This window comes from Lentinus tigrinus (genome assembly GCF_003813185.1).
Source record: "Lentinus tigrinus ALCF2SS1-7 unplaced genomic scaffold L226scaffold_9, whole genome shotgun sequence".
Lineage (NCBI taxonomy): Eukaryota > Fungi > Basidiomycota > Agaricomycetes > Polyporales > Polyporaceae > Lentinus > Lentinus tigrinus.
The window spans coordinates 482,426-509,452 of record NW_027137918.1 but is presented as its reverse complement, the minus strand read 5'-3'; the positions used below and the strand labels follow the sequence as shown (position 1 = coordinate 509,452).

The 27,027-nt window shown below is 57.5% G+C and overlaps 10 protein-coding genes and 2 non-coding genes across 12 annotated transcripts; 6 read left to right on the top strand and 6 right to left on the bottom strand.

Annotated features, from left to right (window-relative positions):
• Positions 1-1,023: 1,023 nt before the first annotated feature.
• L226DRAFT_570127 (uncharacterized protein) lies at positions 1,024-2,888 on the bottom strand (the record flags this gene model as incomplete). Its single annotated transcript, XM_067684405.1, has 4 exons — positions 1,024-1,079; positions 1,132-1,545; positions 1,608-1,988; positions 2,042-2,888. The coding sequence occupies 4 exons, from the start codon at positions 2,886-2,888 to the stop codon at positions 1,024-1,026; spliced, it is 1,698 nt and encodes a 565-aa protein (XP_067536471.1).
• Positions 2,874-3,948, top strand: L226DRAFT_484911 (uncharacterized protein). Its single transcript, XM_067677078.1, has 5 exons — positions 2,874-3,048; positions 3,150-3,304; positions 3,458-3,503; positions 3,572-3,612; positions 3,676-3,948. The coding sequence occupies exons 1-5, from the start codon at positions 3,046-3,048 to the stop codon at positions 3,800-3,802; spliced, it is 372 nt and encodes a 123-aa protein (XP_067536470.1). The 5' UTR covers positions 2,874-3,045; the 3' UTR covers positions 3,803-3,948.
• L226DRAFT_533960 (uncharacterized protein) lies at positions 3,865-6,552 on the bottom strand. The gene is made up of 4 exons (XM_067680572.1): positions 6,214-6,552; positions 4,884-6,147; positions 4,641-4,819; positions 3,865-4,579 (listed from the first exon to the last, which is right to left on the bottom strand). The coding sequence occupies exons 1-4, from the start codon at positions 6,225-6,227 to the stop codon at positions 4,147-4,149; spliced, it is 1,890 nt and encodes a 629-aa protein (XP_067536469.1). The 5' UTR covers positions 6,228-6,552; the 3' UTR covers positions 3,865-4,146.
• Positions 6,553-6,942: 390 nt separating this feature from the next.
• L226DRAFT_391934 (uncharacterized protein) lies at positions 6,943-8,342 on the top strand. Its single transcript, XM_067674492.1, has 3 exons — positions 6,943-7,379; positions 7,463-7,929; positions 8,005-8,342. The coding sequence occupies exons 1-3, from the start codon at positions 7,122-7,124 to the stop codon at positions 8,081-8,083; spliced, it is 804 nt and encodes a 267-aa protein (XP_067536468.1). The 5' UTR covers positions 6,943-7,121; the 3' UTR covers positions 8,084-8,342.
• A 558-nt stretch (positions 8,343-8,900) lies between these two features.
• On the top strand, positions 8,901-11,067 carry L226DRAFT_391698 (uncharacterized protein). Its single transcript, XM_067674491.1, has 2 exons — positions 8,901-9,213; positions 9,268-11,067. The coding sequence occupies exons 1-2, from the start codon at positions 9,201-9,203 to the stop codon at positions 10,911-10,913; spliced, it is 1,659 nt and encodes a 552-aa protein (XP_067536467.1). The 5' UTR covers positions 8,901-9,200; the 3' UTR covers positions 10,914-11,067.
• On the bottom strand, positions 10,915-12,276 carry L226DRAFT_506576 (uncharacterized protein). Its single transcript, XM_067678086.1, has 3 exons — positions 12,184-12,276; positions 11,979-12,134; positions 10,915-11,925 (listed from the first exon to the last, which is right to left on the bottom strand). The coding sequence occupies exons 1-3, from the start codon at positions 12,213-12,215 to the stop codon at positions 11,112-11,114; spliced, it is 1,002 nt and encodes a 333-aa protein (XP_067536466.1). The 5' UTR covers positions 12,216-12,276; the 3' UTR covers positions 10,915-11,111.
• Positions 12,277-12,621: 345 nt separating this feature from the next.
• L226DRAFT_461201 (uncharacterized protein) lies at positions 12,622-13,767 on the bottom strand (the record flags this gene model as incomplete). Its single annotated transcript, XM_067675636.1, has 4 exons — positions 12,622-12,718; positions 12,782-13,324; positions 13,386-13,515; positions 13,578-13,767. The coding sequence occupies 4 exons, from the start codon at positions 13,765-13,767 to the stop codon at positions 12,622-12,624; spliced, it is 960 nt and encodes a 319-aa protein (XP_067536465.1).
• A 674-nt stretch (positions 13,768-14,441) lies between these two features.
• Positions 14,442-17,578, bottom strand: L226DRAFT_391642 (uncharacterized protein). Its single transcript, XM_067674490.1, has 5 exons — positions 17,418-17,578; positions 16,494-17,363; positions 15,808-16,438; positions 15,503-15,733; positions 14,442-15,451 (listed from the first exon to the last, which is right to left on the bottom strand). Exons 1-5 carry the CDS (start codon positions 17,444-17,446, stop codon positions 14,729-14,731), a joined length of 2,484 nt encoding a protein of 827 aa, XP_067536464.1. The 5' UTR covers positions 17,447-17,578; the 3' UTR covers positions 14,442-14,728.
• A 1,824-nt stretch (positions 17,579-19,402) lies between these two features.
• Positions 19,403-22,113, top strand: L226DRAFT_460894 (P-loop containing nucleoside triphosphate hydrolase protein; the record flags this gene model as incomplete). The annotated part of the gene is made up of 8 exons (XM_067675621.1): positions 19,403-19,858; positions 19,913-20,686; positions 20,748-20,775; positions 20,829-20,927; positions 20,989-21,156; positions 21,213-21,568; positions 21,622-21,686; positions 21,744-22,113. The coding sequence occupies 8 exons, from the start codon at positions 19,403-19,405 to the stop codon at positions 22,111-22,113; spliced, it is 2,316 nt and encodes a 771-aa protein (XP_067536463.1).
• A 76-nt stretch (positions 22,114-22,189) lies between these two features.
• Positions 22,190-22,268, top strand: L226DRAFT_t106. Its single transcript has one exon. It is a non-coding gene; the product is annotated as a tRNA-Gln (tRNA).
• Positions 22,269-23,644: 1,376 nt separating this feature from the next.
• Positions 23,645-25,135, top strand: L226DRAFT_533953 (uncharacterized protein). The gene has a single exon (XM_067680571.1). It carries the CDS (start codon positions 23,656-23,658, stop codon positions 25,051-25,053), a length of 1,398 nt encoding a protein of 465 aa, XP_067536462.1. The 5' UTR covers positions 23,645-23,655; the 3' UTR covers positions 25,054-25,135.
• A 421-nt stretch (positions 25,136-25,556) lies between these two features.
• L226DRAFT_t88 lies at positions 25,557-25,642 on the bottom strand. The gene has a single exon. It is a non-coding gene; the product is annotated as a tRNA-Gly (tRNA).
• Between the last annotated feature and the right edge of the window lie 1,385 nt (positions 25,643-27,027).

The following is a 27,027-nucleotide window of genomic DNA, read 5'->3' as shown; positions in this document are numbered from 1 at the left end:
AGGGAGTAGGCGGCCAGAATTTTGAAATAGGGCGTTCATAACGCAGTCCTCGAGTCAATTCTTGTTCCATCGAGCGCGCCATGCGGAAGAGGTCTTGCGCCAAAGAAGCGTCAGCGCGATTCCCGTGAGGCGTACAACACCGTGCTCACCAAGTCAGAAGCGTGACTAGTCCGATCGCCACGCAAAGACTTCACGAGTACCCTCTTCGACGATATCGACAAGGTTCTTAATCCGACATTTCAAGTTAGAGGAGACGACGGCTCGAAAGGAGCAAGGACCTGGTGGGAAAGACACTGATCAGCCTGAGTAAGGCTGCGGAGCTTGGGCCCCGCCAGTGGTATGACAAGGCTCAAAGAGTCGTCACTGACCAATATGACCACTGCTAGAAGGTTTGCAGTAGCGGTGCGGTACTTCGCCACGATACTATCGCCTGGATCTTCCGCATAGTCATGGCGGATGTTGCAACTTCATGGTCGGCCCGGCCGTATGCCATGGCAACGTTGTAAATGAATGCGGTCGCAGTACCGCGCGCGGCACTCAGGCGCAAGACTCGATCCATGGCCAAATGAGGACGCGGAGGTGAACGGAACGGAACGTTCAGTCGTGGTAAAAGACAGAGCGCATCGTGAACAGCGAGCGCGAGGATGAGTGAGAGCGGAACGAGCGGCAGAGGACGGAAGCAGAGATGATAATGAGTGAACGACAGGCACAACGAGGTAGCGCAGATCGTAAGAGAACGGATGGGCGTAGCGGTGTATGCATAATCAGAAGCGCTTAGGCTGCGCTAGGATCGTGTGCTCCGACGTAGAGAGCAAAGCGAAAAACGGAGCTTCGAGGTATCTATACTCCAAACAGGTGGTATCGTCACGGTCAGCGGCCGGTATGGATACATCTCCACAAGGCTCCGTTTCTGTTTCGTGTACATCTGGAGGAAGTGGTAAGACGCTGTGAGAACGGAGGTCGGGAGCGACGGTAGATTGTGACGCTCACCGTGCGGATACTCATGGCAGACCTCACACACTGCTACCCAGTCTTCGCCTTTATCACCTTCATCATAGCCTCCAAAGCGCTGGCTGCATCTGCATAGACCATCAGCTCTTTGGAACACTGAGAATGAGAGAAAAGACATACGTTGATGTGGGGTTTCCACCACATTCGACACGAAACCGACGGTGCTCTGAGAAGCCCTTTGCCTAGTACGCGCATTCTTCGCTTCAGTAACCAGCTTCCCCTTCAGCTTTTCAGCCAACAACGTCTTGATCTTCTCGTCCATCGCTTCGTCCTTCAACAACGTCGGCGTGATCCAGGGCCAGATCTGACCGTGCGTGCCGCGCGTACAGATCGTGCTGTCGGTGGCCTCGCGGTAACACTCGAAGTATAGGTGGCACAGCGCACATGAAAGCTTCGAGACGCCGACATAAGGGATGATTTGTCGATCCTTGGACTTGAATCGTTCATGGAGCTCTGCCAAGACGTCGCATTCACAATGGCAATAAATAACCGAGGATTGACTGAATGTTCCGTCGTCCGAAGGCTCTATGGGTCCTGCAGATGCAATGGGAACTTCTCAGTATTGTGTCGTGAGGACTAATGCTCGCGAAACGTACCAGACCGAAGCGAGGCTCGTTGCTTCAACCCATCGACAAAGGTTTCGGCAAATTCCTCGATATCGTCCTCCTTCCATCCTGCGAGCTTCAACGTGGACGTCACCTTCTCTACAGACACGAAGAAATCCTCTTGTTTCGGCTGCTTGACTGACACAGGAGACACCTCCGGGGTTACGTGTTCGAAAAGACCTGCCAACCTTGAGGACACGACCGTCCGGGAGATCTGGGAGAAATCACGAGCCTTCAACAACCACCGCTCTGTACTGAATGTCGGAGTAATGTGGGGCAACTTCTTGTCATTGGACTGCGTCTCCGACGGCGGCTGCGACGCCTTGAGCTTCATGTACCGGTCGCGCTCGGCTTGGCGTCGAGCTAGAACAGCTGCTCTTCACGTCATTACAGACCCATAGTATCTGTGGGACAGCAGAGCTCACCTTCGTTGTAGCGATCGCACAACGACCACAGAGACTTCAAGGACTTGTCTGATGCGTGGTGGGACACGACGCGCATGGCCGCAATCAGTGCATCCAAGGCCGTAGAAGACTCCGGGATGAATGCATGGCGGGCATCAGGATCCTCCGAAAGAAGCTGGTTGATGATGAACAAAGCATCGTGAACTTCTTCAAGAGCTGCACGGTGGGTAGAGGAAGCCTCTTGGAGGCTTTGAAGCGCTGTATGCTCCTCCGGCGTGCGATTGGCAGGTTGGTCGGACACACCGGTTACTGCGTCAACGAGGCGGTGGAAGCAACCGTAACGATCGTCTTTCGTAACCCGTCGCCTCTCCTTCTCCCAACAGTAACGGTGTAGGGACCGCTCAAGTCCCTGGAGCTTCTCAATCAGAGGAATCTCGAGTCCAGACTTTCGAGACGCGTCTAGGGTCGGGATAGATAATTTTGGTGGCATTCCTCTGTCTCCTACCTCCTGAACGTAGAGAAGACGGGCTTCTCTCAGGAGCGTGATGATGGTCTTGAGGTGGCCAACAACCTGAGGGGAGACGCATCCATTATGTGCGACTAGGAACTCCGCGGGTCCTTGCGATGTGGGGGTGAGCTCGGGAAGTACCACAGCGATCGAGACGACCTGATTCCGTTCTTCGTAGATGAGAAGTCGCGCGAGGCTGTCGAGAATAGTGGCATAATGCTTCAGGACCCGGTCCTCACTGTCGAGATTGTTCAAGTAAAGCTGACTTTCATGCGGATGGCTGTCATTACTCTCTTCATAGAGACCGTACAGCAAATAGGCAAGCCAGTTGAGATCTAGAGACTGTGCAGACTGAGACATGATATGAGGGTCAAGAATGTGGTACTCTGGAAAACCGCAGTGCGGGCGCGCTTGCGACAAGCTGAGTGGCAGTGAGTGCGAGGCATCTAGGTCATCTTTGTCTGCGACCACCACCTCCCTGCATCTCCTCTGCTCATACCCCATCCTCATCGTCTGAATGGTACGCTGTTGCATCTTGCGTGACTCAGGGGACCTTTTCTAACGCCAACATACTCTTCTCTGTGCCCGCAACCCCGGTCAACCTCGACCTTCCGCGCCCAGGCATCGCTCCACTTCTGCTCGGAGTGCAACAACCTGCTCTACCCCAAGGCGGACCCCGACCGGCGCGTCATGGTCTACGCCTGCCGCATCTGCGCGTACGACGAGATTGGGGAGAACCAGTGTGTGTACAGGAACGATCTGCTCACGGTGACCAGGTGAGTAAGCCGTCTTGTCTTGCGCTCAGCGTTGCACCGTCCTCCGGATCCTTTGCTTCCCTGTGTACTTTTCTTTGCCCCCCTTCGCGTCCCGTTCTACCCTCATGTGCTCCTTGAGCTGTCTCTTGCAATGTCATGCTGACCTTGACACAGGGAGCAAGTCGGTGTAACGGCGGACCTTGCCTCGGACCCGACACTGGTGCGTCCACTCTCTCCCCCCCCTGACTCCTCCTCGCAGGAACTCATTCCTCACCGCTACCCCATCAGGCCCACCAGAAGATGGGCTGCCCAAAATGTGGCCACGACGAGTGCGTTCTACCCATCCATCAACTTGTCTGACATCTCCCTACTCACCCCCACTCCCCACGCAGCGCCGTGTTCTTCCAGGACCAGTCCAAGCGGAAGCAGACGCGCATGATCCTCTTCTACGTCTGCACGAAATGCAATCATGCATTTACGGACCCAAGTCTAGACCTAGAACAGCAGCCGGAGATGTAGCCCCCCGTCCCGCTGTCGTCTGCGCTGGCTGGGGCTGGTTACTAGTCGCACACGCTCCTCATCCTCGTCCCTCCTTGTATGATAGATGCTGTATTACTAATGTTATCCAGATGCTTTGAACCCAAGCCAGAATGTCTATAAATGCCCGTCAATAACGTTACGATGCGTGGTAAGGTATGCTACAGATGCTAACGCGAATGAATGCCCATGAGCCATGCGGATGCAGATGCGAGGAATTGCAGATATGCGATACATATGTACGGAGATCCCAAGGTCCAGCTCGAGCTCACCTCCCTTCCCCAAATCCACAACAGCCAATCAACCACAGATAGCCTCAAGATCACTCACAAATCCACCCCGAAGATCTCATCCACGACCCGCTCGACCAGCTTCGCCTCCCGCACCTGCATATCCTCCTTGTTGAACCCCTCCCCGCTCTCCGCCCTCTCCACCGCCTTCCGCCACTCCTTCACCTTCTCCTCCAGCACGGCCTCGCGCGCCCTCGCGAGGCGCGCCATCGTCTGCAGGCCCAGCACCTCCGCCTCGGCGTCCTCGAGCGCGTGCGCGCGCGAGCACAGCGCGACGTACGCAGGGCGTAGCCACGCCGGGATCGCATACTTCTCCGCGAGGAAGACGCGCTCGACAGGGTCCAGGGGCGGCGAGGCCGCGTCGAGTGCGGAGATGGCGTGTGCGCGCGCAGCAGGAAAGGATAGCGCGGAGGCGGTGGAGAGCAGCAGGACGAGGTTGAGGATGGAGGCGCTTTGCGCGCTGGAGGGGCTGCGGACATGGTGAGTCCTGTTATCTACTACGAGAGAGGATGCGGACGGGGGCGACGTACCCATTGTACAAGAAAGCAAGGAGACACTCGAACTCGCGGCGGGACACGTCCTTCAGCCGGACGGCTGTGTCGTCCGTCCGCCCTGCGCCGTGGCCGAGCATTTTCTGGAAGAAGTCCTTGAAGAACGTCGAGTCGCGCTCCAGGAAGTATCTGTGCACGCGGAAGAGCGTGTTCTCCACCTGGGCACGCATGCCCAAGGTCAGCATTCCTCCACACGGATCGCAAACAAAATTGAGTACTCACCCTCAGGATGACCATCTCATCCTCCAAGTAGAATGTCGAGTGTCGCACCGCGGGCTCCTCCGGAGGCGACGGCGACCGGTCGTATTGCTTGCTGCTCCCCGCTTTGGCGGCCGCCTTGGGCGACCCGCGGGGGTCCTCCGCCGGCGACGGGGGCCGCGTTTGGGCGAGCGTCGAGCCAGGACTGAGCGGGATAGGCACCGACATCGCGTTCGGACTCTCCCGCCCACGTAGTGACCCGCCGGAGCGGTCAGGCGAGTCCGAGCGGTACGGCTCCCGTCTCTCATCCCGGGGACTCTCGGGCCTCGATGAAGGCCCAGGTTGAAGCGTGAGGGGCGACTGCAACGGGGACGGTGAAGAGCGCTCGCGCTGGTGAGAGCGCGGGGGCCGTTCTGGCGGGAAGAACTGCTCGGCATCCGTCGCGGACTGCGGGATGTCGGGGAGGGGCAACGAGACGAGCGGGCTGTGGCACATGGGCGACATGATGATCCCGCTGTCGGACGAGAGCGCGGCGGACTCCATGAGGCGCCGCTGAGCGATGCTGCTCCGCTTCGCCTTGTTCTTCGTCGACGACCTGCGCGGGCTCATTCTGTTGGCTGTCACTGTGATAGGTCCGGTGGGGGGAGTTCGTGGTTCTTCCGCCTCTAGACGCTCGACGGTAGGAGTGCGCCACGAGTGCGAAGGGATGGTGTCCTCGGAGGGGCGTACATAAGTAGGTGCCCCGTGCCAGGATCGTGCGTTATCTTCGCCCTCGCTATCGGTCTCGACGCGCGGGCTGCGGTACTTGCGATGTGACTGGGATCCCGATGCACGCGAGCTTGGTGGAGAGGCGGGAGTCGAGCGCGCCTTGGAGGAAGCGCGATGATCGTCGGCTGGGGCTGGCGCAGGAGGGGCAGAGCGGTTGTCGCGGGTACTCCGGTCAGTGAAGAGTTCCTCTTTAGCTTCACGCGCAAGGTTCAGCATGGGAACGAGAGTATTGCGGAGAGGCGACGGCATCTCAGAAGGGTTCGGCGAAGAGAGGTTCCAGAGTTCTGGGGAGAGCGCCCGTGGAGGTCTCTCTGGCTGGAGGATGGGACTCGGGGGCGAGCCCATGATCGGTGTCGACATGGAGGACGTACCAGGGTACGAGCGGGACATCTGCTCGTTGTCACGGTCGCGGAGGATGCGGGGCTGGGTCTGCGGGGAGGCCTCGATGAGAAAACGTGTGTCTGTGCGCGCGCGGTGTACGGAGATGTGGCCGGGAGAGCTCATCGCGATCGAGAGTGGTCTACGCGCAGTGAGTCTGTCGTGAGTCGCAGAGATGAGAACGATGCGCGGGGTATGAGATACGAACAGATGAGGTGGCATGGGTGGGGAGCATGCACAGTTTTATAGGAAGGCCTGGCCGAGGGCATGCATTCGAGGCGTGTAAACGTCGCATCAGCTGGCGCTTCTGCCGGCCTGGCCTCGTGTTGTTATTCTTCTCCAAGTCTGGGTCTGTCCGCACCGGACGTCCCATGAGCACACTGCGCACATAGAGTACGCACACCGAGATTTGTCTTTGGTGGTGAGAGACGCATTCCGGAGCGCACTGGAGAAGAAATTACTGTACTGTGACGACAGTCGGGCTACAGTTGTCCGCCCGTCTCCACCCGCCGTCGCGGTCAAGGCCTTGGCTGGAGTGTGAGATGGTATGTGGACGGGAGAAAGCTGTCCAAGAGAGCCTTGCCTTTGCTGCGTCCTTATATACCCCCAGGCGACCTGCATCCTGAGCCAAGTTGTGCGGGCAGGATGACGTCAATAGGCTATATCCGGTAACCGCTATGCCATTTCCGGAGAGCTCGGTAGTAATTTCGCAGTGGTTTCGAATATCGCGGACGCGGTCTAACGAAACGTTGGGACTTACACGCACATTATTACAGCTAGCATGCACGGGAGAGGCTATGATCAGACCTCTGGAGTGCTAACACATCACGTACAGGTCGCAAATTATTGCATTTTATAATCACTCCCGGCCACGACACCCTGCGACGGCCACCTGCTCGCATTCCGTACAAACGTTGAGTTCAGCATCGCGGTAATTCTTTGCCAAAGGTCGAAGACAATCGCTCGTTATCGATGTTAACCATACCAGTCGAACAATAAAGCGGCGTGCCCTGCCGGGCGGCAAAACGCGGGCCGGCAAAGGGATCCCGTCGCGTCTCGCGCTAAAGTATCTCAACTCCTACCACCACCCGAACCAGTCCAACCACCCGAACCACCATGTACAACAACTCCTACAACGACCGTTCCTCCCGAAGCATGGTCCGCCCCGACGTCGACCCCAACCAGCCGCTTCCTATGATGGTCGACCGCCACGGAAACCCAGTCCGCGCCTCGACTTCGCAGCTCCGCAGGGTCAAAGGCGAGCAAGACCTCATGGAGCGGGCCCTCTCTCGCCCGACCCAATCTTCTCAAGTACCACAACAGAGGCGGGCCTCTGGTATTCCCCAGCCTGTTCAGCGAAAGGTCGTGCGCCAGGTGCGTTGGTCGGGTTCTTTGTCCCCGGTGGTTACGGGTGGTTTGGGTTCGTACTAACTCTCAGCACCCCGTCGGGCCCGCAGGACCCCCCTGTGAAGAAGGTGAACCTGATGGCACACCGCACCCAGCCGAACATTATTCCCTCCACCCCAGACACCGTCCACAGGAGGCACTCTACCGCCTCCACCTCCCGCACCATTTCCGTCCGGCGGTCCACTGCTACGTACTGGCGCGGGCTCCCGTTCATGAAGCCTATCATCGTGCAGTACGCAAAGTCCAAAGGGCTGGCGGTGCGCAAGGGTGATGCCCAGATTATCGACGTGGACGAGACTTGGTTCGCCCTTAGAGACAAGTTCTTCGAGGAGACTGGCATCCGGATGAGTATGCGCGAGCTCGGACGCCCCTTGCCCATCCTGGCGTTCTACTCCAACCACGAGATGGACCGGATCAAGCAGAGGCAGAAGGTGCAGATTCGCAGGCTGTTGCTCGATATGGGGTACGAGGCCGACTTCCCGCTGGTGTGGTACACGAAGAAGGTCGAACGATCTGAGTGGGTGCGTCCTTCCACATTGTGTCCTTGATGGCGGTCGTTGATGTGAGACGTGGTAATCGACTACTTTGTTAGGCTTGATGGGAGAAGCCCCGAACGACGATCAAAGCCATGTACTCTACTATGTAATCTGTCACCCGTGCTTGTATCCTGATTCAGAGATGGTCCATGCGGACGAAGTGGACGAATGTTGCCCAGTGCCCTGTACATTATGCTTCAATACATCTATTACAGATGGCGAATGGAAGTCTTCCTCGTTGCTCCCTGCCTGCTTGGAAGATAAATCGATTACCTGCAAGTGGGCCCAATGTTATATGCCAGACCCCATTCGCCGCACCTTGCACATGCCTGTAACCAAGTCTTTCCGCCCTGCTTAGTATTGAACGACAGTCCGAGTACATGTATGAACCAGTTACCTTACACATCAATGACTATAATAAGCATCAGTAGACCCTTCGTCTTCGAAGACTCGAAGCCTGAATAATCTGTAGCGCGACAGTTGCGGTCGTCGACAAGACGGTGGATGCGACGAGCCTCCGGACGCCAAGACAGCGGCATGCGGCAAACTATGCTCAGATGACATGTGGAGAGCTCACGCCCGCCAAATGAGTGTCGTGCCTGCGCTCTTATTACTGTACACCTGCAGCCAGTACATGCAGCTGTGACGAGCGACATAAGGATACTAGTATTTCCAGGTTGAAAACATTCTGTAAAGGCATGTCCTTTGGTCTTGTTTCGGCTTTTTCATAACCGATATGAATTACTATCATGTACTCGCCTATGTCGCATCAACCATTGTCTGCATTTTTTTAATCCGTATTTCAGGAATTTGAGGGTCTAGCAACGCTGGATGAGAACCGCCAGCGGCCCGGGTACGCCGTTCTAACCACGACACTTGCCATATGTGGCAAATATCAAGCGCCGAGAAGAAGCCTGCATTGTCGGAGGCGCTCCCGGGGCAGTGACTGCACGACTCGTCGAACTAAGTATCAGAGGTTGGCACCGCGAGCCTAGTACCTGCCAGTCGCTGTAAGGAATAAGGTGTCTATAGCAACGCAAAGTACGAAGTGCTTGGGATTCCGGTGATATGCCAAGCAAGTCATGACCATCAGCAAATATCGGACCCGATACTGCTTCGACGAGGCTGACTCCATCGATCCATCCGATGCGGAGTGAAATCCTGGCCTCACACTTATACTTCAAGGCGAACCCTGCACAACATCGGTACTCAACAATCGCAGATCATTGGCACAACTAGATCACCTACCGACATGTCCACACCTGGTATGTTCTAAATCATACTCGCCTGGATCTGCCCTCACACGGCGGACGTGCTAGACACCCCCTTGGAACTAGAGATCATCTCCCGCACTCGACTTCTCCCAGTGACCCCAGCCCTTCACAACAAAATCACCCCGCGCACGGTACCTCTCTCCATCCTCGACAGTTCTGTCCTCACGTACGCCTTGACGAGCGCCGCATGGTACTTCGATCCGCCTACCAGCCTGAGTCCAGACACCATGTCTTTCGACGCCCTCACACGGTCTCTACGCAAGACCATCGACGCGTATCCGCAATGGGCAGGCCAGCTTCACTGGATTCCCTACGATCCCGCAAATGGTCAACGTCAGGGCCGTGTGGCCATCACCTACGGGTCCGCCGACGACCCAGGGGTCGAGCTCGTGTTGGCCCGCTACCCAGCAACACTCGCGTCGCTCGTCCCTACACACGAAGACCGGATGGAGATGTTGCGCTCTAGTCCGTCCGGAATCTTGGCATGGAACGCAGATTCGTATCCGTCGGCGGTCCTCCACGGCTCAACCGAGCTTGCCCTGTACAACACGCACGAGTACGTGGGGCGGCCTGCGGTTTCAGTGCAGCTGACGGCGTTCGCGTGCGGAGGACTGAGCGTCCGCCTCAAGATCGTCCACGCTCTCGCGGATGCCACTTCGATGATGCAGTTCGTCAAGGACTGGGCTGCAGTCCATCGCGCTCTGCTGCACGAGGAGCCTCTGCCGACTCTCTCGCCTGTATTCGACCCTGCGCTCATCGACCGCACCGCTGCGGGAGACATCAGCAGCGCGCAGATTGACCCGGGCCTCTTCCGTATATCCCGTGCGCTGCCAATGTGTCGATACGACATGTGGGCGTCCGCGAGGGGCTGCCCCGATCCCATGCTCTCTTCGACACGCGTTCCTCCAGAGCTAGCCGGGGCAGACCTGGGACCGCCAGGCGATCCAATACCATGGTCCGAATGGGACGTGTACGCACCCGTCTCCCATTACCTCGTCTACTTCACGCCGGGGGAAATCCAGCGCATCTGGGAAGCCGCCTCGGAGCCAGATCCTTCCTCGGGCTCTCCCCGCAGCGTGCGCATCTCCCGCCTCGACGCGCTACTCGCGTTCGTCTGGAGACTCGTCGTCCGCGCCCGCGGTTTGGAGAACGACCCCGAGCTCATCCACATGATGCTTACAGTCGGCCTCCGCTCACGCGTCTCCCCGCCCCTCCCGGACAGCTTCCTGGGGTCGCCCATCACCGTCGCGCGGGTGTCCCTCTCAGGCGCAGATATCGCCTCCGAGTCGAGCTCGACAGCGACGCCAGCGTCAGCTATCCGCTCGGCGATGGCACCGTTCACTTCGTCCGCCATCGCCGCGCTCCTGCACGACATGGCGCACGACATAAACCCGCAGTACATCTGGCGGGCCTTCTTCGGCAAGCGACACTCCATCGTCACATCGTGGCAGAGCCTCGACGTGTATGGCGTGGATTTTGGAAGCGGTAAGCCTCCTCGCTTCGTGGAGGCAGTGATGCCGAGCGTGGACGGATGCATCCACATCATGGAGGCGGGACCTGCAACTTCGGGAGGAGTCAGCGGAGGTGCGCGGTGGTATGCAGAGCCTGTGTGCGTCTCGCTGCACCTGGCGAAAGACGTCATGGAGAGACTGTTGAAGGATCCCGAACTGAAGAAATACAGAGTGGGCTGACGGGGGGATGGAAGACAGTCTATGTCCGGACCATAATATTACATCGACTAGATACACAAGGAATCAGGGATAGTGGGAAAGATGTGTTATGCGAAAGCGAGAGATATGCCGTGCCGTGTCCAGGACCGAATGCAATGATATCGTGGAAGGGGATTCGTAACCAAGGCTGCGTACGTACCGTACCGTACCGCCACCTGTTTAATCATTCTTCACCCGCTCGTAACCAGCACCTCCTCCTGCTGCACCGGCGCCGCCCCAACCAAACCAGCTCGTCCGCCGAGCTTGGTCCGGCCGCGATCCCATAGCGTGCCCTGGCAGGTCGCTCTCCATATCGCTCGGGACCTCAACCTCCTCGAACGTGCTCTTCCCGTTGTTCCCGTTGCCGCTCCCAGAGGAAGACGCGCGCGACCGACCGTCAGACGGCATCGGCACCGTCTCGAACGCGGGGCTCGACGTCGCAGACGACACGTCATAGCCAACAGGCTCCTGCCCGAGCGACGCGAGCTCGGCCTCGAGCTGCTTGCGCCGCTCCGATACGCTTCCGCGTCTCTTCGACCCGGAGCCAGAGCCGGAAGAGCTCCCTGCGTTTGCAGCTGCGCGCGCAGCGGACGCCTGCGCTTGGGTGAGGAGAGCTGCGCCAGATGCAAGGATCCCAGGGCCGTATGTGCTCCAAAGGCCCGCTACGAGCTGAGCAGGCCCGGAGACGGGGTCGTTCATCGAAGGAGGCGCACCGGTGTGCGCGGCCGCCTCCTCTTCGAGCGGGGATGGACCAGCGGGTTGTGTTTGCTGTTGGGTGATGGCACCAGAGACCTGCTCCCAACCGCGACGCAGGAGACGTTGGACATAGTTGTAGAGGTAGACCTTCGCCTTAGCGAGGGCGGAGTCAATCTCGTGTTCGTGTGCTTGGAAGAAGGGGCGGAGTTGGGTCTGGTAGAGCCAGGCGGAACCTGCTGTCTGTGGCAGGGCAAGGTAGAGCAGGAAGAGGGTCTTGAGGGGGTAGTATAGCGGTAGCCTGTAATCGTAATGAGAGAGGAGTAATTAGGGGGACAAAGGAGGTAGACGCACCATGAGACGAGCCATTCAGCCACATACTCCACTGCTACGATACATCCCAGCACGCTCCAGTACATGAGCCATCGCTCGAGTTCAGCTTCAGATGCGGGTCGCTGGGACAATGTCTTGTATGACGCATAACCGGGGTAGAGGAAAGCTGTGGTCGCACTGGCGTCATTCAGCGTCGATTGCTGGGTAGTTCAGTGCCCGGACACACCTGATAATGCGGAACAGCAGGTAGAACAACATCGTTAGACAGTAGCAGAATAAAGTGCGTCGAGGAGCATGGGGGAACGGAAGAGAACAGGCTTCATATATCGCTGTGGTCGGCTGTTCGGCCCTGTCTCGCTAAATGAATCGATAAACCTGCCTTCTTACTGGCTGTTGTAACCAGATAGTTAATGTCTTAGTATTGGTCAGCACAGTTAGTTACCTTGTTTTCTTACTGCCCGAACACATGGCATGCGCATGGATCTGGTTTCCTCTCGTCAATCTCTCGGGCAGGACAACCACACGGTCCCGGTGAGGCAGATGAGACAGATTTGCTTTGTACATCCTGCAGGGCGATCCGATATAATACATGACTGCATCACACGACTCGATGGGATGTCTACTTGTACTCGAGTACAACTGCTTGCCGGTCCGAGAGATCCCCTCAATGCAACGTGATGTCTGCGAAGACGGGGCGATGGTCGCTCGCCAAAACGCCGTCATCGGTCAGAGACGAACCAACGCGGTACGCATCCGCAGTCCTACGGACGACGAAATTAGCGCATAGAGTCATGGGGGACGGTAGGTAACCTCGTGCCACTCACCACTTGCCATTGCTCCCGCCGTAAACGAAGTCGATGCGGGAATAGACAGACCCATCTCCAGGCGCAGTGAAACCGGTATAGGTCGCGAACTCGCCCGAGACGAATTCCCGTGGTGTCTCCGCCTTCAAGTCCAGCATCTTAAAGTCGGGGAGGGTGGTGTTGGGGACCGCATACTTCGCCGCGAATGTCGCGTTCACCGCAACAGGGGCGATCTGGCCGGTAATGATCTGGTATGCACCCGAGTCCGTGCCAGTGGAAGGGCTGTTAAAGTCACCAGTGATGATCACCGGGCCGCCCGTCTTGTAAGCCTCATAGCGAGCACGAACGAGCATCATCGATGCTGCCAGACGACGCTGGTCATCGGACTGGTCGTCCAAGTGCGTGTTGAGGTAGGTGAAGTGGACTGGGGCGGCAGGGTCTGACTTCAGGATGAGCGAAGTAGCCGTGCAAATGCGGAACGACCCCGCGCCGGGGAACTTAGATGGCTCGAATGGAGTGTTGGAGAGCCAGAAGGAGTCGTTAGAGACGAGCTCAACGTCGGACCTAGCTCATAGGAGCGTAAGTATGCCAGCATTCTGATCCCAAGCGTAGTAGACAGACGCACTTCTTGTAGAAGATCGGGCTGAACTCTCCCGCAGCAACGCCATCGTCACGTCCAACACCGACCCATCCCCAACCGTCTCCAAATAGTGTGGCGAGGTCGGTCACTTGTCTGACGAGAGCCTCCTGGAAGCCTACAGATACGGACTTACTGTCAGGCTTGTTATGATCACAGGGCGAAATGAACACGACTCACCTGCAAGGACCACCCCTTCGTACTGAAGATGCTCGTACACCTTAATCCGCCGCGTACTCCATGGCTGCTCCCCCTTCTTCCCGTAGTAAGTGGGTGCCTGTAGCGGATCAGGGAGGTTGTCAAGCGACTGTTGCACCGTAATGCTATCCGGCTGCGAGTCGTAGCGCAGGTTGTACGTGGCAATACGCATAGTCTGGGCTGCAGACACAAGACCAGACGTCAGTACAAGGCTCCAGAAGACCGTGAGGGGGGTAAGGGAGAACATGGCGCAGTCTGCGGCTAGCTGTCCGTCACCTTGCCATGGGCATCGATCCCAGGTTGATATACATCTCCAAGCCTTCGCTTGGAAGTTCGACAACTTCGCAGAACATATGTATTCAATCACCGTCGCATGCGGCGCGCTCATGCCCGAAGCTTGCGCTGCCAGTGCGCTGCAGCCGGTGCTGCCGTGATGGAGGCCTCACATGATAGCGGGCAGAAGCTACGAGGACCTGAGCACGATGTGCGACGCACCTTCTCTGTCCAAAACCGGTGTATACCCAGTCCGCGTGAGTATCTGCGCCGCGAGCGTCGAGAATAGCCCGAAGGCAGCTTTGAAGCCCATCAGAGTACCGAGCCTTTCTCCACGAACGTGCCTTTTCGAGCGTGTCCCGGGCCGCTAGCGCAATTGTTCGTTATCGTACAAATTCCAGAGCGAGAGTCAGAAAGACACGTTCGAGCTCCAGAACTTTGGATGTGATGGTCAAGTAGCAGGAGGGGTCGTCGTCATGGTCCGATGGTGGCATGGTGGTGGTCACTTCCGACGCCCGCATGACGCTATAAGCGCGCGTCCTGGGTCCCGTTCGCCGCGGCATTGCACAGATTGCCCAGTCTCGAGACTGGATCCTAGAATCAAGTTCTTCAGGACTAATGCCAAGGAATCAGATGCTGATTGGTAGGTAGTACACTAGTAGTACATCGCATGTTGACCTCGAATTATGATATGGCAATGTCAGCAGATGTGATGCTCGAACAGATACTGTCCGGGTACAAGAAAGAGTCTCGGCCGAGTAGAATAAAGTAAGTCAACGAAGGGGATCCACAGTGTTTTACCCAAACTGAGAGATACGCGTCCGTATTCCAGGAGCAAAATCCGGAGGATCTGCAGAGGGCTACGACTCAGACGTGCCGTCCGACCGAAGGGGTGCGAAGAAGCGTAGAGAGAGAGGCGACAGCGAAGCACCAGGGCTCCTGACATCCAAACGGTTGTTGCGTCGCATGCTGGAAGGAGAGCCGATACTACCAGGCCCAGGTGTTTGTCGCCGTGACGGAGGCTCGGGATACACCACGCCTGCGGGGATTGGCGCCTCGTCGTACCGCGCTTGACTCCGAGGACTGCCGCGCTGCGGAACGGGCAGAGGGTCGCGTGGTGGGATAGGCAGAGGATTATCGTATGGGACGGGGACAGCCTCTCTCGATGGAATTGAGCGGGGATTGCTGGGCGCCCTGATCGGTACCGTCTTCCGCTGCGGGATCGGTATCGGGGTACCAGGTGGTGGGACGGGGACCGGTGTCTGAGAAGGCGGCACTGGGATAGGCGTATCGTATGGCACCATGGTTGGCTTGTCGGGTAGAGAGTTGGCAGGCGTTGATGGAGATAATGTCATAGGTACGAACCCTGGGGGAAGTTGGCCCGACTGTAGAGGGATCACGGGTGCCAAAGGACCATTCGCAAGGTACTGGTCAATCGAGGGGTGGTACCCCGGTATCTCCGTCCGCATCACGATGATGTTATCCTCTGGTTGGGACAGTGGCTGGACTGTGTGCTCTGGACTCAATAAGTGGGGCTGCGTTATTGTAGTCTTAACAGATGAACGGTTCGTCGATGGAGTGGACTAGAATGCTAAATTGAGCATGTAATTCAGCGGAGGATGCAGCCGACTTACAGGGGATTCAACAACGATGTCTGGTATCACAGCCAGAGTGCGGGGTGGAGTCTCCTTGACTGATTTACTCCGAAATCTTTTCTTGAATAACCTATCGAGCGGACTCGTCGGCGAAGTCCCTTGAACCGAGCGTTCAGAGTCCCTGCTATCCTGCCGCTCGCCCGCCTGCGGGCGACCAGGCACGGGTAGGTCTTCCCGCGGACGCGGCCCACGCGGCGACCCCACCTGCCTCTTCACATCCCGAGCCCCCCGCATGTCGTCATGTCAGCTCAGACTCGTCGAGGAATATTTCTGGCTCGACGTACGTCCTCTCTTGCGGATGACCGCCCCGACATTGCAAGTCGGAGTTTGCCCTTCGACGATGGCGCACCGACGAGGTCAAACTGCGAAATGGTCGTCGACGCCTTGGACTGGGGCGACATCGGCCTGCTGGCGTTGGAGCGAACCACAGGGATTCCTTCGGGTGGGATGCCAGCAGCGAATGCGTAGTCCCGCGAGCGGATTTGCGGCTCGCGTGGAGGTGCCATGGAAGGGTTAGGTTGTGGGGGTTGGACGGGATGGATGGCTGCTGCTGCTGATGGAGCGGGCGAAGCGGGAGTGATTGGTCTGGAGAGTTCATGTGGCGGCGGCAAGTAGATCTCTTCTCCGCGATCAGCGTATGGTATGTAGCCATCTGGAGGAATCTCGACGGGAGGATGTACAGGGGATGGTTGTGGTTCCTGTATTGGTATCGGTGCCGGTATCTCGCCTTCGTTGTCATCTAGAGAGCGTGGTGCAGGATGCGGCACTGGCATCCCGGTCGGAGTGTCGACTCGTGAGTGCGACGGAGAGGGAGCATTGAGTGGTGTTACTACAGTGGGGACGGGCAGAGTCGCAGCGAAATGTGCAGCATCGGAAACATGCACGGGGCGTTGGCTAGCTACTGACGTACTGAATCTGCTCGGAAGGCTGTCAGTACGTCACTGCGGTAGCGCATCGATTACGAACACACCTCGAAGGAGGACGCCTCGGTGGTGGCGTTACCCTATCAGAGGACATTACCGATGGCCCTGGTGTTCTACTTCGAAACTCAGGAGCTGGTGTGCGAACGCGGATCTCGGCCGGCCCTGGTGTTTGACTACGATATTGAGGTACTGGGGGTTCCTCCTCCTCCTCTTCTTCCTCTGACACATCTTCTACAGTCGGCGGAACATACCTCCTTTCCCTGGAATCATCAGCCGTCGCCTCTTCGTACCCTATAGTCCTCCCGCGAGACAAGCCCTCCTGCAATCCTTCCAGCCTACCTTCCTCTCGCGCTCGCGCGATCAACTGCTGCTCACGGTATCTCCGTGCAGTAGAACGGGCCCGCGCCGCCTCTGACTCTGCCTCCAACTTGGCCTGCTCGAGCTCGTTAACGAGCTCCTGCGCCCGCAATATTTCGCGCTGCGCGTCCTCGAGTCGATACTTGAACAAAGTGAGCTCCTCCTTGGCGCGCGATGCTTCCGCCTGCGCGAGCATCGTCGCCTCGTGTGCCGCACGCAGTTTGCGCAAGACCTCGAGCACGCGGCGCTCCGCATCGTCGGCACGACGCGTCTCGCCCTCCAGGCGTTCCGTGGTAATAGCGAGCGCCGTGCGGATGCTCGTCGAATCGTGGCGGTCCCGGGGCATGAGGCGCGATCGGTGCTTGGAGGGTACACCGTGCAGTGTGCCTTCATGGAGGTCACGCTCGAGGCGCGTACGAGGGAGAGAGTGCGGGGAATCAGAGGATGAAGCTGACCGGAGAGACTTGGACTGGATACTATCGGTGCGCGACTGCAGGCTGCTGCTTCCCGAGGATGACGCAGTCCTGAGCGAGTCCATGCGCGGAAAAGGGAACTCGCGACTGCCGCAGCCGAAGTGAGCAACTGCAGGAAAACAGGCATGATCACGTACATACCGATCGGGCTCGTCTAAAATCCGAGACATTCAGGTGGGGAGGGACGGTGGCGGGCAGCAAGCTAGAGCGGGGAGAGGACAGCACGGGTGAAGGCATGAATGGCGGGGAGGAGGCGCAGCGTGGACATCGCGAACCGGTAGATGTAGATGGAGAAAGACAGAGATCGGCCGCTTCATTGTGCGAACTCTGCGGCGCGATATGGTGTGGTGACCCTTGTAGGCGTTGCAGAGGCGTGTTTTCCGCGCTGCTTTCCGTGCGTGGACAACACGTGTCGATCGATGTGTATATCGGGCGTTAGTGCTCGAGGAACGGCGAGTAGCCGGCCTGTACCGTCGTCGCCAGTAAGAACAAGGCCAGCTGATAATAGGCTCGGCCAGCCATCTCACATCGGACTCGTGATGTCACTGCCTGGCTGCGTGTGAGATAGTTCCGTGCGAGGAAGACTCGCGCGCCACGAGGATGAGCGACGTTAACTTCGCGTCTGGGGTAGAGGCTGGTAGACACGACCGAGACCATTTCTGTACAAGTCGAGCTCTGGTTGTGGAACCTGATGGTCGCTGATCTTGATGTACGACAGATCTGAGGGCGATGACGAGGGCGAGGTTGGTTTTAGCCACTCGGAATGCGAGAGGTAACTCTAATTTCCGGCGTACCTTGGACCTATAGATCCGCTTCCTTTCGGGCGTCGTCGGTCATCGTGACCAGGGCGTTCCCTTCCCTTGCCCGGACTGCAATCGGATGCGACAGGTCATCTGGAACGTATTGGCAGGGTCTTGAGGAGTCATGACACATGTGTGAGTCAGTGGGGCGACTCGACGGCCTCACGACGATAAGATCCGACTGGCGTGAGCTGGGAAATGAAGGTGAGTATGAGAACTGCGAAGACGCCAGACCTCGTACCCAGGGTTCGGAGAAGGCGCACAACCGGATCGTTCAGTGAAACGCGTTTCTCTTTGAGACTTAGACAGGAAAGCTGTAGGCCTGTGTCCAGCATCCCTGGTATGGCGAGATTTCGTCGTAGGAAGTTGTGAGAACTCTCGTATTCGCCATGGATACTCGCGTAGACGCTGCTGGGTTTTTGTACATGTTTTGGGACTCGTTTTGGGCAGGAATCAGACTAGCCAAGGCTCCCGTCGTCCCGCATCTTGGCAAGATCCAAACCGTGCCGAGCTCGGAGCAAAGGCTAGCAAGGAGGAGGATAAGCGTGGAAGTTGCAGCCAACCTCGAGCAGGGTAGTAGTACTCAAGTAGTAGTAAGTATACTTACTTACTTGAATAGTTCCCACGCCTTCAATCTGCGAACCCTCGTCGACGTTGATAAGTACCATCATACAACTTCTCCTTCCAGCCTGCATCTTGCTTAGTTGTGCGACTTTTGTACGATGAGGGAGCTTGAAAAGCGCAGCATGCCTCAGACCACCCAATTGCGCCGAAGAAGTTCACGAGTCACGACAAACACGGTGAAATCTCGACCAACAAACCCGCCCACTCGCCTGCCAACTTCCGGCGAACGGTTCAACAGTGACTTACGCTGGCAGTTGGTCTGTCGGTAGACGCAAAGTGCGACATATTGTCAAGACCTAGAGATATATGCATGTGCGTTCGCTGACACGTTCCGAGTCAACTTACGTGCCATCATAGCCGCAGTTGCTCCCAATAGGCAGGTTACGCATATTCCTATGCTCGATTACCCGCAACAGAATTCGTCGTAGAACGGGTACCCGCCTCGGCTGCGATAGATTGAGACCAATGTGGTTTGCGGCAGTGTATGATTGAGCAATGTAGCTCAATGAGAAAGCCTAGGACTTCGCGAGGCTGTGAGCTGGCTGTGAGTGACAGCACTCGTACCCCCGAACTAACTTCCATATTCCGCGCTTAGCGGATTTCTATCTCACAGTTCTCACCACCTGATCGCAGCGTATAAGTATCTCTGTCGGTCGTCCGACAGGGATAACACACAAGGGGAAGCCCCGCCCTCTCCCCACCATGCGTCTTAGATTCTCCCGGTCTCGCCGCGTCCCTAGTCGTTCACAGAATGAGAAAGACATCCAGGAGACGAAGCCGCTCAACGGTGAGAGCAGCGAAGATCTCGAAACCGTGGCCGCGCAGCCTCAAGTCCCAGTTCCCCCTCCGAACCTGAAGATCAAGCGCGTCGATCACTACTGGAGCAGCTGGTCGAAGGGCTGGAAGTACAGGAACACAGGCTCGAGCGTCGTCGCGGAGGCCGTACGCCCCGTCGGCAACGGCACGGACAACGATCCTTGGCAGAACTTCTGCTTCGTCGTCGTGCGCAAGCTCCCTGACCCCAGGAACGCAGACAAGCCTGGCCCAGGCGGGGATATCAAGTTCCAGATCGTCGTGAAGAGTCCATACTTGCTCAAGGCATGCAAGGACGTTGTGGGGACGGTGCCCGGGATCTCCTGGACGGCCGAGCCACTTGAGGTGCGTCTTACTTCACGATTCAAGGTTTACTATGCTCACAAAGTCATCCAACAGCTAGACCCGCATCTCCTGCTCGCGTTCTTCCCTCAGTTCGAGCAGTACGAGAGGGCGCTCCGCAGCAAGACGCGCACACCCGAGGAGGAGCACGTCCTCGCGACCCTAACTATACTTCTCGATTACCTGCGCAAGGACTACCGCGCGACCCTTGCCAAGATCGCGAGCCTCAAGGCGAGCGGCGAGATCACCTTCGAGCTCCTCTATGCGATCCTTGTACCGCGCACTATCCTCATCACCGAGTGCCCCGTCACGGGTGAGCCCCGCGCGCTACAACTGCTCTCCGCCAACAAGATCGAGAACTCCATGTGCTCACTGTACAGCCTTCTCTGCGAGAACATCGACTCGACCGAGGAGGGCGCTCACCCTGGGCGCGGCGACTCCGCGTCCAACCCGAACTCGAACGCCTTCGCAGACACGCACACCTTCAGCCCCAGCCCGAGCTCGGCCCGGGAGCGCCTCGCTGCGTTCAGGGCTGCTAAGGCAGATAACACAGATGGGAACGGCCCCGTCGCAGCTCCCAGTGGCGGTGGTAGGTCGTTTGGGCGCGTGCAGAGCAAAGTCCTGTTGTGGTCGTTCAAGGGCACCGAGAAGATCAACAGTTTGGAGGCGTACCCGATCCAGTACCATCGGGATCCCGAGGCGATGAAGACTCTCCTGCTGGAGCGCGGGCGCAAGTGGGCGTCGTTGAAGGGCATACATCACGTACACTACGAAGGCACCGCGGCGTTCGCCATCACTGCTGGTGGACGGAAGAAAATCATCAAATACAACGTACGTCTTAGTCGAGTTGAGGCCTCTGCGTCATGTACTGATACGTTCGTTGTCATCGCAGGTTAACTCTAGGATCATGGTGGACAGAGGTCTGTCTGTCGATGTCACGTCGTATTCCTGGCTGTTGACACCAATTTACGAGCAGGAAACTTCATCAGATTGAATCCGAATTACGAGATGCCAGTCCCGAGCACCGTCAATCAGCAGAACCAAGTAGAAGACCTCAGAGACCGGAGAAGCTGTGAGTATTCCCCTTGTCGCCTCGGTTCGACGTGCACTCTTACTCCCACGACGTACACTAGATGGTTTGCCGCCCCTCAGGAGCAACGAGAACATGGGCGATAACGTACCTACACTCGATGTTAGTAGCAAGCGCAAAGCTGCTGAGGACGAAGTGTCACTCACGGACGAAGAGTTGATGCTCGCTTCACCCATCGTCTACGGGTTCAGCCTCTCCGACAAGATCTGGTGTACGCCATTCTTAACTTACTGGTTCTTATGGCGCGCTGATACTCGATGATCATAGTGGAGTTCAACGTCGAAAATATCAAGCCCATCGTCTGGAACGACGAGGCGTTCCAAGGCCTCGTGCTCGCAGCAGACCGGAAGAACCTCCTCCGTTCGCTCGTCGATGCGCACAACGCTGATCTCGGCTTTGACGACTTCGTGCAAGGAAAGGGCCAGGGCCTCATCATCAATCTCTTTGGACCTCCGGGTGTCGGCAAGACGTTGTCGGCCGAGGCGACGAGCGAGCACGTGCACCGCCCACTGTATGTTGTCGGTGGTGGTGACCTTGGCACGAAGGCGTCCAAGCTGGACCTCTCGCTCGAACGGGTCTTCGACATCGCTACAAGCTGGAAGGCCATCGTGCTTATTGACGAGGTGCGAAACACGATCCTCTCGCTGTGTCCGACTGAGTGTCCATCATACTACAGGCTGATGTCTTCCTGGAGCGTCGTTCGCTTCACGACCTGGAACGCAATGCCATGGTGGCTGTTTTGTACGTCGATCCCCTTCTCTCCATTTTCATACATATGTATCCTGACTGCGCCGTCAGCCTACGCCACGTCGAATACTATCGCGGCATTCTCTTCCTGACTACGAACCGCATCACCTCGTTCGACGAGGCCTTCCTGTCCCGCATCCACGTCGCCCTGCACTTCGCCGAGCTCTCCACCTCCGCTAAGGCGCAGGTCTGGCGTGCGTTCCTCCACAAGGCAGGGGTGTCGAGCACCGACGTTGGGGAAGACCAAGTCCAGCAGCTTGCGAAGCGCGAGATCAATGGCCGGCAGATCAAGAACGCTTGTCGTACTGCGCAATCGCTGGCTCACAGTCGCGGAGAACCACTTGGCTTCGCACATCTGACGGAGACGTTGGACGCTATGGAAATGTTCACTGCGGAATTTGCGGCACTGGGTAGAACTTGAGAAGGGTTAGATTGTTGAAATGATGCTGGTCCTTCGCTGCCGGAACGAATGTATGCATAGAACGATACGCACATAGGGCACTATAGTGTAGTGGCTATCACTTGGGATTCTGATATAGTGTTCCCAAAACCCAGGTTCGATCCCTGGTAGTGCCTTCCACAAGGGTTGTCCCCTTTTTCTGGGGATACGCACTGCAAAGCATCGTTGCCTTCTGCTTTTGTAGCACAAGTTGAGCATCTCTTTCCACAAAGGTCTTCACCTCCTTGAATTCCACACGTCGCGGTGATACCAATCAACGTTGCCAATTGCAAGGCGCTGCATGCAGGATCGAGTTTCGGCGTCTGCCGCTCTCAACTCTGCGCTTCATCCTCCTCCTCCTCCGCCTCCTCTTCCAGTGCAACAAGGCTACTCTCGACTCATTTTTCCTGTGGGCTGAATCTCCCGCGTCTTCTGGAGGACCCAAGGAGGCGAAAGGACTGCCGTATGGACGACCCTGCGAACGAAGACTGGGCCCACGATTCATCGGTGCCACCAAGGATCGTCCATCTTTTTGTCGCCGTGCTCTTTGTCTGGCTCGTCACCGCCGCCTACCTCGACTGTGAAGACCTCCAGTCCGCCAAGTACGACCATGTCAGGTTCTTCGGGCTACAAGTGTACAACGACCTATATCTCGATGGAGAGACGGGCCCCTGGCTGGTTCATGTTCTGATCGATGCCGTGGTACGCGTCTTCCGGGCACTCTTCGCGGTCTGCTCTTCCATCCGCCGCCGCGTCTGGATTGCGCTGCACACAAGCCACTCCCTCATCTCTGCCTTCGTTCGCTCGGTCACCCGCCTTGTTGTTTCCATCGTACTCGCGAGTCTTCGTTCTGTCGCCAAGGTCACCCGCATCGGCTTTTGCGTTGTGGTCGCACCGGTTCTCGTCGTCACTCGGGCTACTCTCTCCGTCACGCATGCCGCTTTCTCAGTCTATGGCGCTGTACGTGTAGTCCTCAGGTCGGCACTCTTGCTCTCGGTCGCGGTTTCCCTCATGGTGCTCATATGTCTCGTACCTATCGTCGCATCTGGTATCGCGTGCGCTGGTCGTGGGGTCTTGGCCATTCTCATGTTCCCACCGGAGGCTGCTGCATCGGGACTTCGAGCTCTGCGTATCAACATCGACCTGTACCCCGCAAGTGGCTATGGCACGAAGAGCGCTGCTTCCCGCATGGCGTTCAAGGCTCACCTGGCGCACGACATGGTACGGACTCGCTGCTCCCTCATGGCACGTCGAGGATCCCTCCTGCTTGACAATGGCTACCGGGCTGTCGTCGAAATCGTTCGGGGTACGTAACCAACCGCAATTATTCATCCCTGATGTCTAACGGCCGTGTTTACTACAGTGGGTGCGTCGCCGCTTCTTGCCGGGTTTAGCAGAAAGGACCTCCAGACGACCTTCCGCTTGGTCGGTGACTATATGCGGGCCCCATGGAGCTTCGTCTCCCGCTGGAGCACCGCTGACGATCGCAAGTGGCCGAAGTCTTCGCTGTCATCGTTCGGCGATATGGACCTTTCTCCTTCACACTCTTCGGGCACCGTCTCCAAGGTTGAAGGTCACGTCCCATCGGTTGTCGACGCCCACGCTCCTTTAGTGGGCGATGAAGTTGAGGAGTTTAAGCCCAACGTTCTCGTCATTGGAAGGATCGCGCGCAACGACTTCGACGAAAAGGACGAAGACGCCCGCACATGTTCTCTGGATGTCGCCGCTGAGTCTGAGGACGATCTGCCAGTTTCGGACGACACACACCACTCCCCGGTCGAGGACGTGCCGCTGGTGTATATCGGCGCGCAGGACTGTGAACCGGTTGCCAAGTTTGTTGAGCGGATCGCGTCTGTCGACATCCTCGACGACGAAGAAGACGAGCTTGCAGCTGATCTGCCCACATTGTCGGGAGGCGAAGACGAGCTCGTGGCTGAGCCTCCCTTGGCGTTCGAAGGAGATGACGACAACGCGTCTTTTGGCGTCCTCTACGAAGACGAAGACGAGCTCGTGGCTCCTCTTTTGGCGTTCGAAGACGACCATGACCACGACGACGTGCCTGCTCCTCTCGCGACGTCCATGTCCTTGGGTGCGCTAGATCTGGTATCTCGCGACACACGACCCCTGGCCCTCGACCTCGACTGCGACTTCGACACCCCGCACGCAACTCCCGGCCTCCCAAAGACCGCCGCGGCCCCTCAGCCTGCGCGCGACGTCCTGAGCGGGTTCCAGCAAATCCCAGGATGGCGGTGGCCAGATAGAGTCCCGTCGCTGCTGCTCAGCGTGGAAGGCGCGACGAGCGCACGCGGGGACGACGGCACTGTCTCCTCGACGCCTGCTCAGTACGCGTGGGCTGCTCCGCCTGCTATCTATACGTTCCCGCGTCCGCCCATTCGGTTCCCGGGGCCCCATCGGCACCCTCTGCCCCCTACTCCCCCTTTGCCTGCCTCGTCTGATGTGTCTGCCGTGCCCGCCGCATCGACCGCGTCTGAAGTGTCTGCAGCGCCCCCCGTGCCTGCCGCACCCGCTGTCTCTGCCGCACCCGTTGTCTCTGCCAGGCCCGCTGCGCCTGCGGAGCCCCGGGCGAAGAAGAGCCGTCCGAGGAAGAGGCAGAAGAAGAAGGCTGCCAAGGGTAAGGCTGTCGTGGAGGAGCCTCCCGCCAACGCTACCACGGCAGAACCAGCTGTGACTTCTGCGGGCCCTGCACCCACAGCTGAACCCGAGGCAGCGGACGCTCCTCCTTTGGGGGTGTTTTCCGGCGTGTTGCCCTTCGCGGTGGAGAAATTCAAGGTGCGGGGACCGCGCACGCCGACGGCCGAGCGGAGGAGGAGGCAGAAGGCGCGAGCGGCGGCGGCGGAGGAGCGCGACCGTGTGTTCCGGCTGGCTGCGATTGGGGAGCTTGGGGAGAATTATCAGCTGTGAGGCCGAGCGAGGTGGACGCAGCACCATCGAATCGTGCGCTGCGCGCATACTAACAAACTAGAACTACACTACCTTGAACTGCTTGACCAGTGTTGTGTTGGTACATGTATCATTTGTTTGTTCGTCTTGTTCGTCTTCGAGAGTCACTGTATGATCTTACTGGTCTCTCGCACGCTATAGTACGCATAAGTATGACCTTGTTCATGCAATGTAAATGCCTGGTCAACAGAACAAGTGGAACTCCAAGGTTTCCATCCTGCCGGGAACCGTTACTATATATTCACGTGGAAACACGGGCAGCTGCGCTCTGTGTCGACTCCGTGGCAGCTGCCGTCACCGCGATTGCAAGTACTAGAACCACGAAGTAATCTAATGCATCCTTACTCCGGGTTACATACTGTACTTGTTCATTGATGGACCGCGTGCACAGAAGACCGGTTTGGCGACTCCCCCTTGTGTCTGACCCAAGCTACGGACTAAAAAAAAAGTCGGTGGATTCAACATACACTGAGCGGGAGTGAAACCCACGCCGCTTGCTCGGTTTCTCTGCCCATGGAAGGCAAGCATGATACCGTTTCACCATCAGTGTATTTCAAACATCAGCACACCTAAGTATATTGATGCTTCTATTGGGGCGATTTATTCGACCACACCGGTTCTCATTCTTCTGGCAGATGACAAACCCCATCTACTCAGAAACATACAGAAACATCACAAAAACATACGGCTATCGACAGGCGAAGACTCGGATCTGGAGGACGGGCAGATAGTCAACTCACCAGTTGATGTCCGACTGTGGAAGTCTGCGATCGAGACATAATGTCAACTCCCAATTGCCCGTCCGCCTCGCCCAGTGATACATCTTCATGCCCTGATGCCCACCGTGCGGGCCCTGCATTTCTGTCAGGACAGCGAGGAACGAGTCCAGATTGTCATTAGAGCGGATGAAGACCTGGAAGGAGCGCTTCCGATCATACACCATCATGTGCGGCTCGGTCTGGGTCCCCCGCTAGGTCTGGTTTGCTTTCAGATGACACATGCTTTGGAAACACACCAGTGACTGTCAAACCCAGCGTCCAGCTTCTCCAACAGACAGCCGGTCGTAGCTTTTGCTGACGAGCTTTCCGAGTCGAACAGATACAGAAGGATAATGCTTTGGAACGAACTCCCGCTTCGTGAATGGACGCTGGAATGCGTCCCCAGAGACGATCCACTGGATGACCTGAAGCCCACTCCTTTCAGCGTCAACATGACCAGTGAGCACACAATGTACTTAGGCTTTGTGAGTTCAGCGCAGTTATCTGCTGATCTCATGCAGCTTCTCTGACGGTGCTATTAGGAGAAGGGCTTCAATGCCATGCTGGATACGATAGAGTGCGGCATGGAGTTCACCACCATCTGCACTGAGTCGAGGGCTGACACATCGGCTGCTGAATTGCTCGAAAGCGAAGACTGCGATGCACTGGGGCCCGCTATGGTCATTGTTGAGAACACCCAGTCTTGGGAGGCTAGGAATGCATGTGAGCCGAAGCTGAAGGGTAAGAAATTCACTCCAGATGGTGAAACGGATGTCTGCGGTCCCGTTGCTGCTGCAATTTTCCCCTCGCTTCTGTCGGGTAGTTCTGGAAAAGAGGTCTTTTTTGCCATGCTCCCGTACCTTATTCCCGGCTGGGAGCCCCTAGTGCCATGAAAGCCGCATAGATCGGGCGAGACGTCACGCATGGTGTACACATTCGCAGAGGTGGTCATGCAGGTCAATTGCTTAGAATATTTGTTCCCATTCCACTGGAACAAGAACAGGATGTTCTCCCAGGTTGATGAACGGGTACAGAGCTGTGGACAGGTTGTGGAGCACAGTCTGGAGGTGTGTCACATCCCATGCCCAAGTCCGCCCTGCCGCCCCTCCGACACAACCCCGACCCGACCACCCCTGAACTCCGCCCCTTTCCCGGCTAATACTTCACCACCCCTGCT

Excerpts from the sequence above, each read along its gene's own strand:
- L226DRAFT_533960 (XM_067680572.1), bottom strand. Across the intron at positions 4,820-4,883 it reads ATGAGATGGTCATCCTGAGG|GTGGAGAACACGCTCTTCCG; the intron begins GTGAGTACTCAA and ends ATGCGTGCCCAG. Across the intron at positions 4,580-4,640 it reads CTTGCTTTCTTGTACAATGG|CCCCTCCAGCGCGCAAAGCG; the intron begins GTACGTCGCCCC and ends CCATGTCCGCAG.
- L226DRAFT_484911 (XM_067677078.1), top strand. Across the intron at positions 3,305-3,457 it reads GATCTGCTCACGGTGACCAG|GGAGCAAGTCGGTGTAACGG; the intron begins GTGAGTAAGCCG and ends ACCTTGACACAG. Across the intron at positions 3,613-3,675 it reads CCAAAATGTGGCCACGACGA|CGCCGTGTTCTTCCAGGACC; the intron begins GTGCGTTCTACC and ends CTCCCCACGCAG.
- L226DRAFT_533953 (XM_067680571.1), top strand. The coding sequence starts at position 23,656 with ATGGACCTTTCTCCTTCACACTCTTCGGGCACCGTCTCCAAGGTTGAA.
- L226DRAFT_391934 (XM_067674492.1), top strand. The coding sequence starts at position 7,122 with ATGTACAACAACTCCTACAACGACCGTTCCTCCCGAAGCATGGTCCGC. Across the intron at positions 7,380-7,462 it reads AGCGAAAGGTCGTGCGCCAG|GACCCCCCTGTGAAGAAGGT; the intron begins GTGCGTTGGTCG and ends TCGGGCCCGCAG. Across the intron at positions 7,930-8,004 it reads AAGAAGGTCGAACGATCTGA|GCTTGATGGGAGAAGCCCCG; the intron begins GTGGGTGCGTCC and ends CTACTTTGTTAG.
- L226DRAFT_506576 (XM_067678086.1), bottom strand. The coding sequence starts at position 12,215 with ATGTTGTTCTACCTGCTGTTCCGCATTATCAG. Across the intron at positions 12,135-12,183 it reads CTGCTGTTCCGCATTATCAG|TGCGACCACAGCTTTCCTCT; the intron begins GTGTGTCCGGGC and ends GAATGACGCCAG. Across the intron at positions 11,926-11,978 it reads GCTGAATGGCTCGTCTCATG|GCTACCGCTATACTACCCCC; the intron begins GTGCGTCTACCT and ends TTACGATTACAG.
- L226DRAFT_391642 (XM_067674490.1), bottom strand. The coding sequence starts at position 17,446 with ATGTCTCGGATTTTAGACGAGCCCGATCG. Across the intron at positions 15,734-15,807 it reads GGTCATCCGCAAGAGAGGAC|AGGCAGGTGGGGTCGCCGCG; the intron begins GTACGTCGAGCC and ends CGGGATGTGAAG. Across the intron at positions 15,452-15,502 it reads ACATCGTTGTTGAATCCCCT|TCCACTCCATCGACGAACCG; the intron begins GTAAGTCGGCTG and ends TTAGCATTCTAG.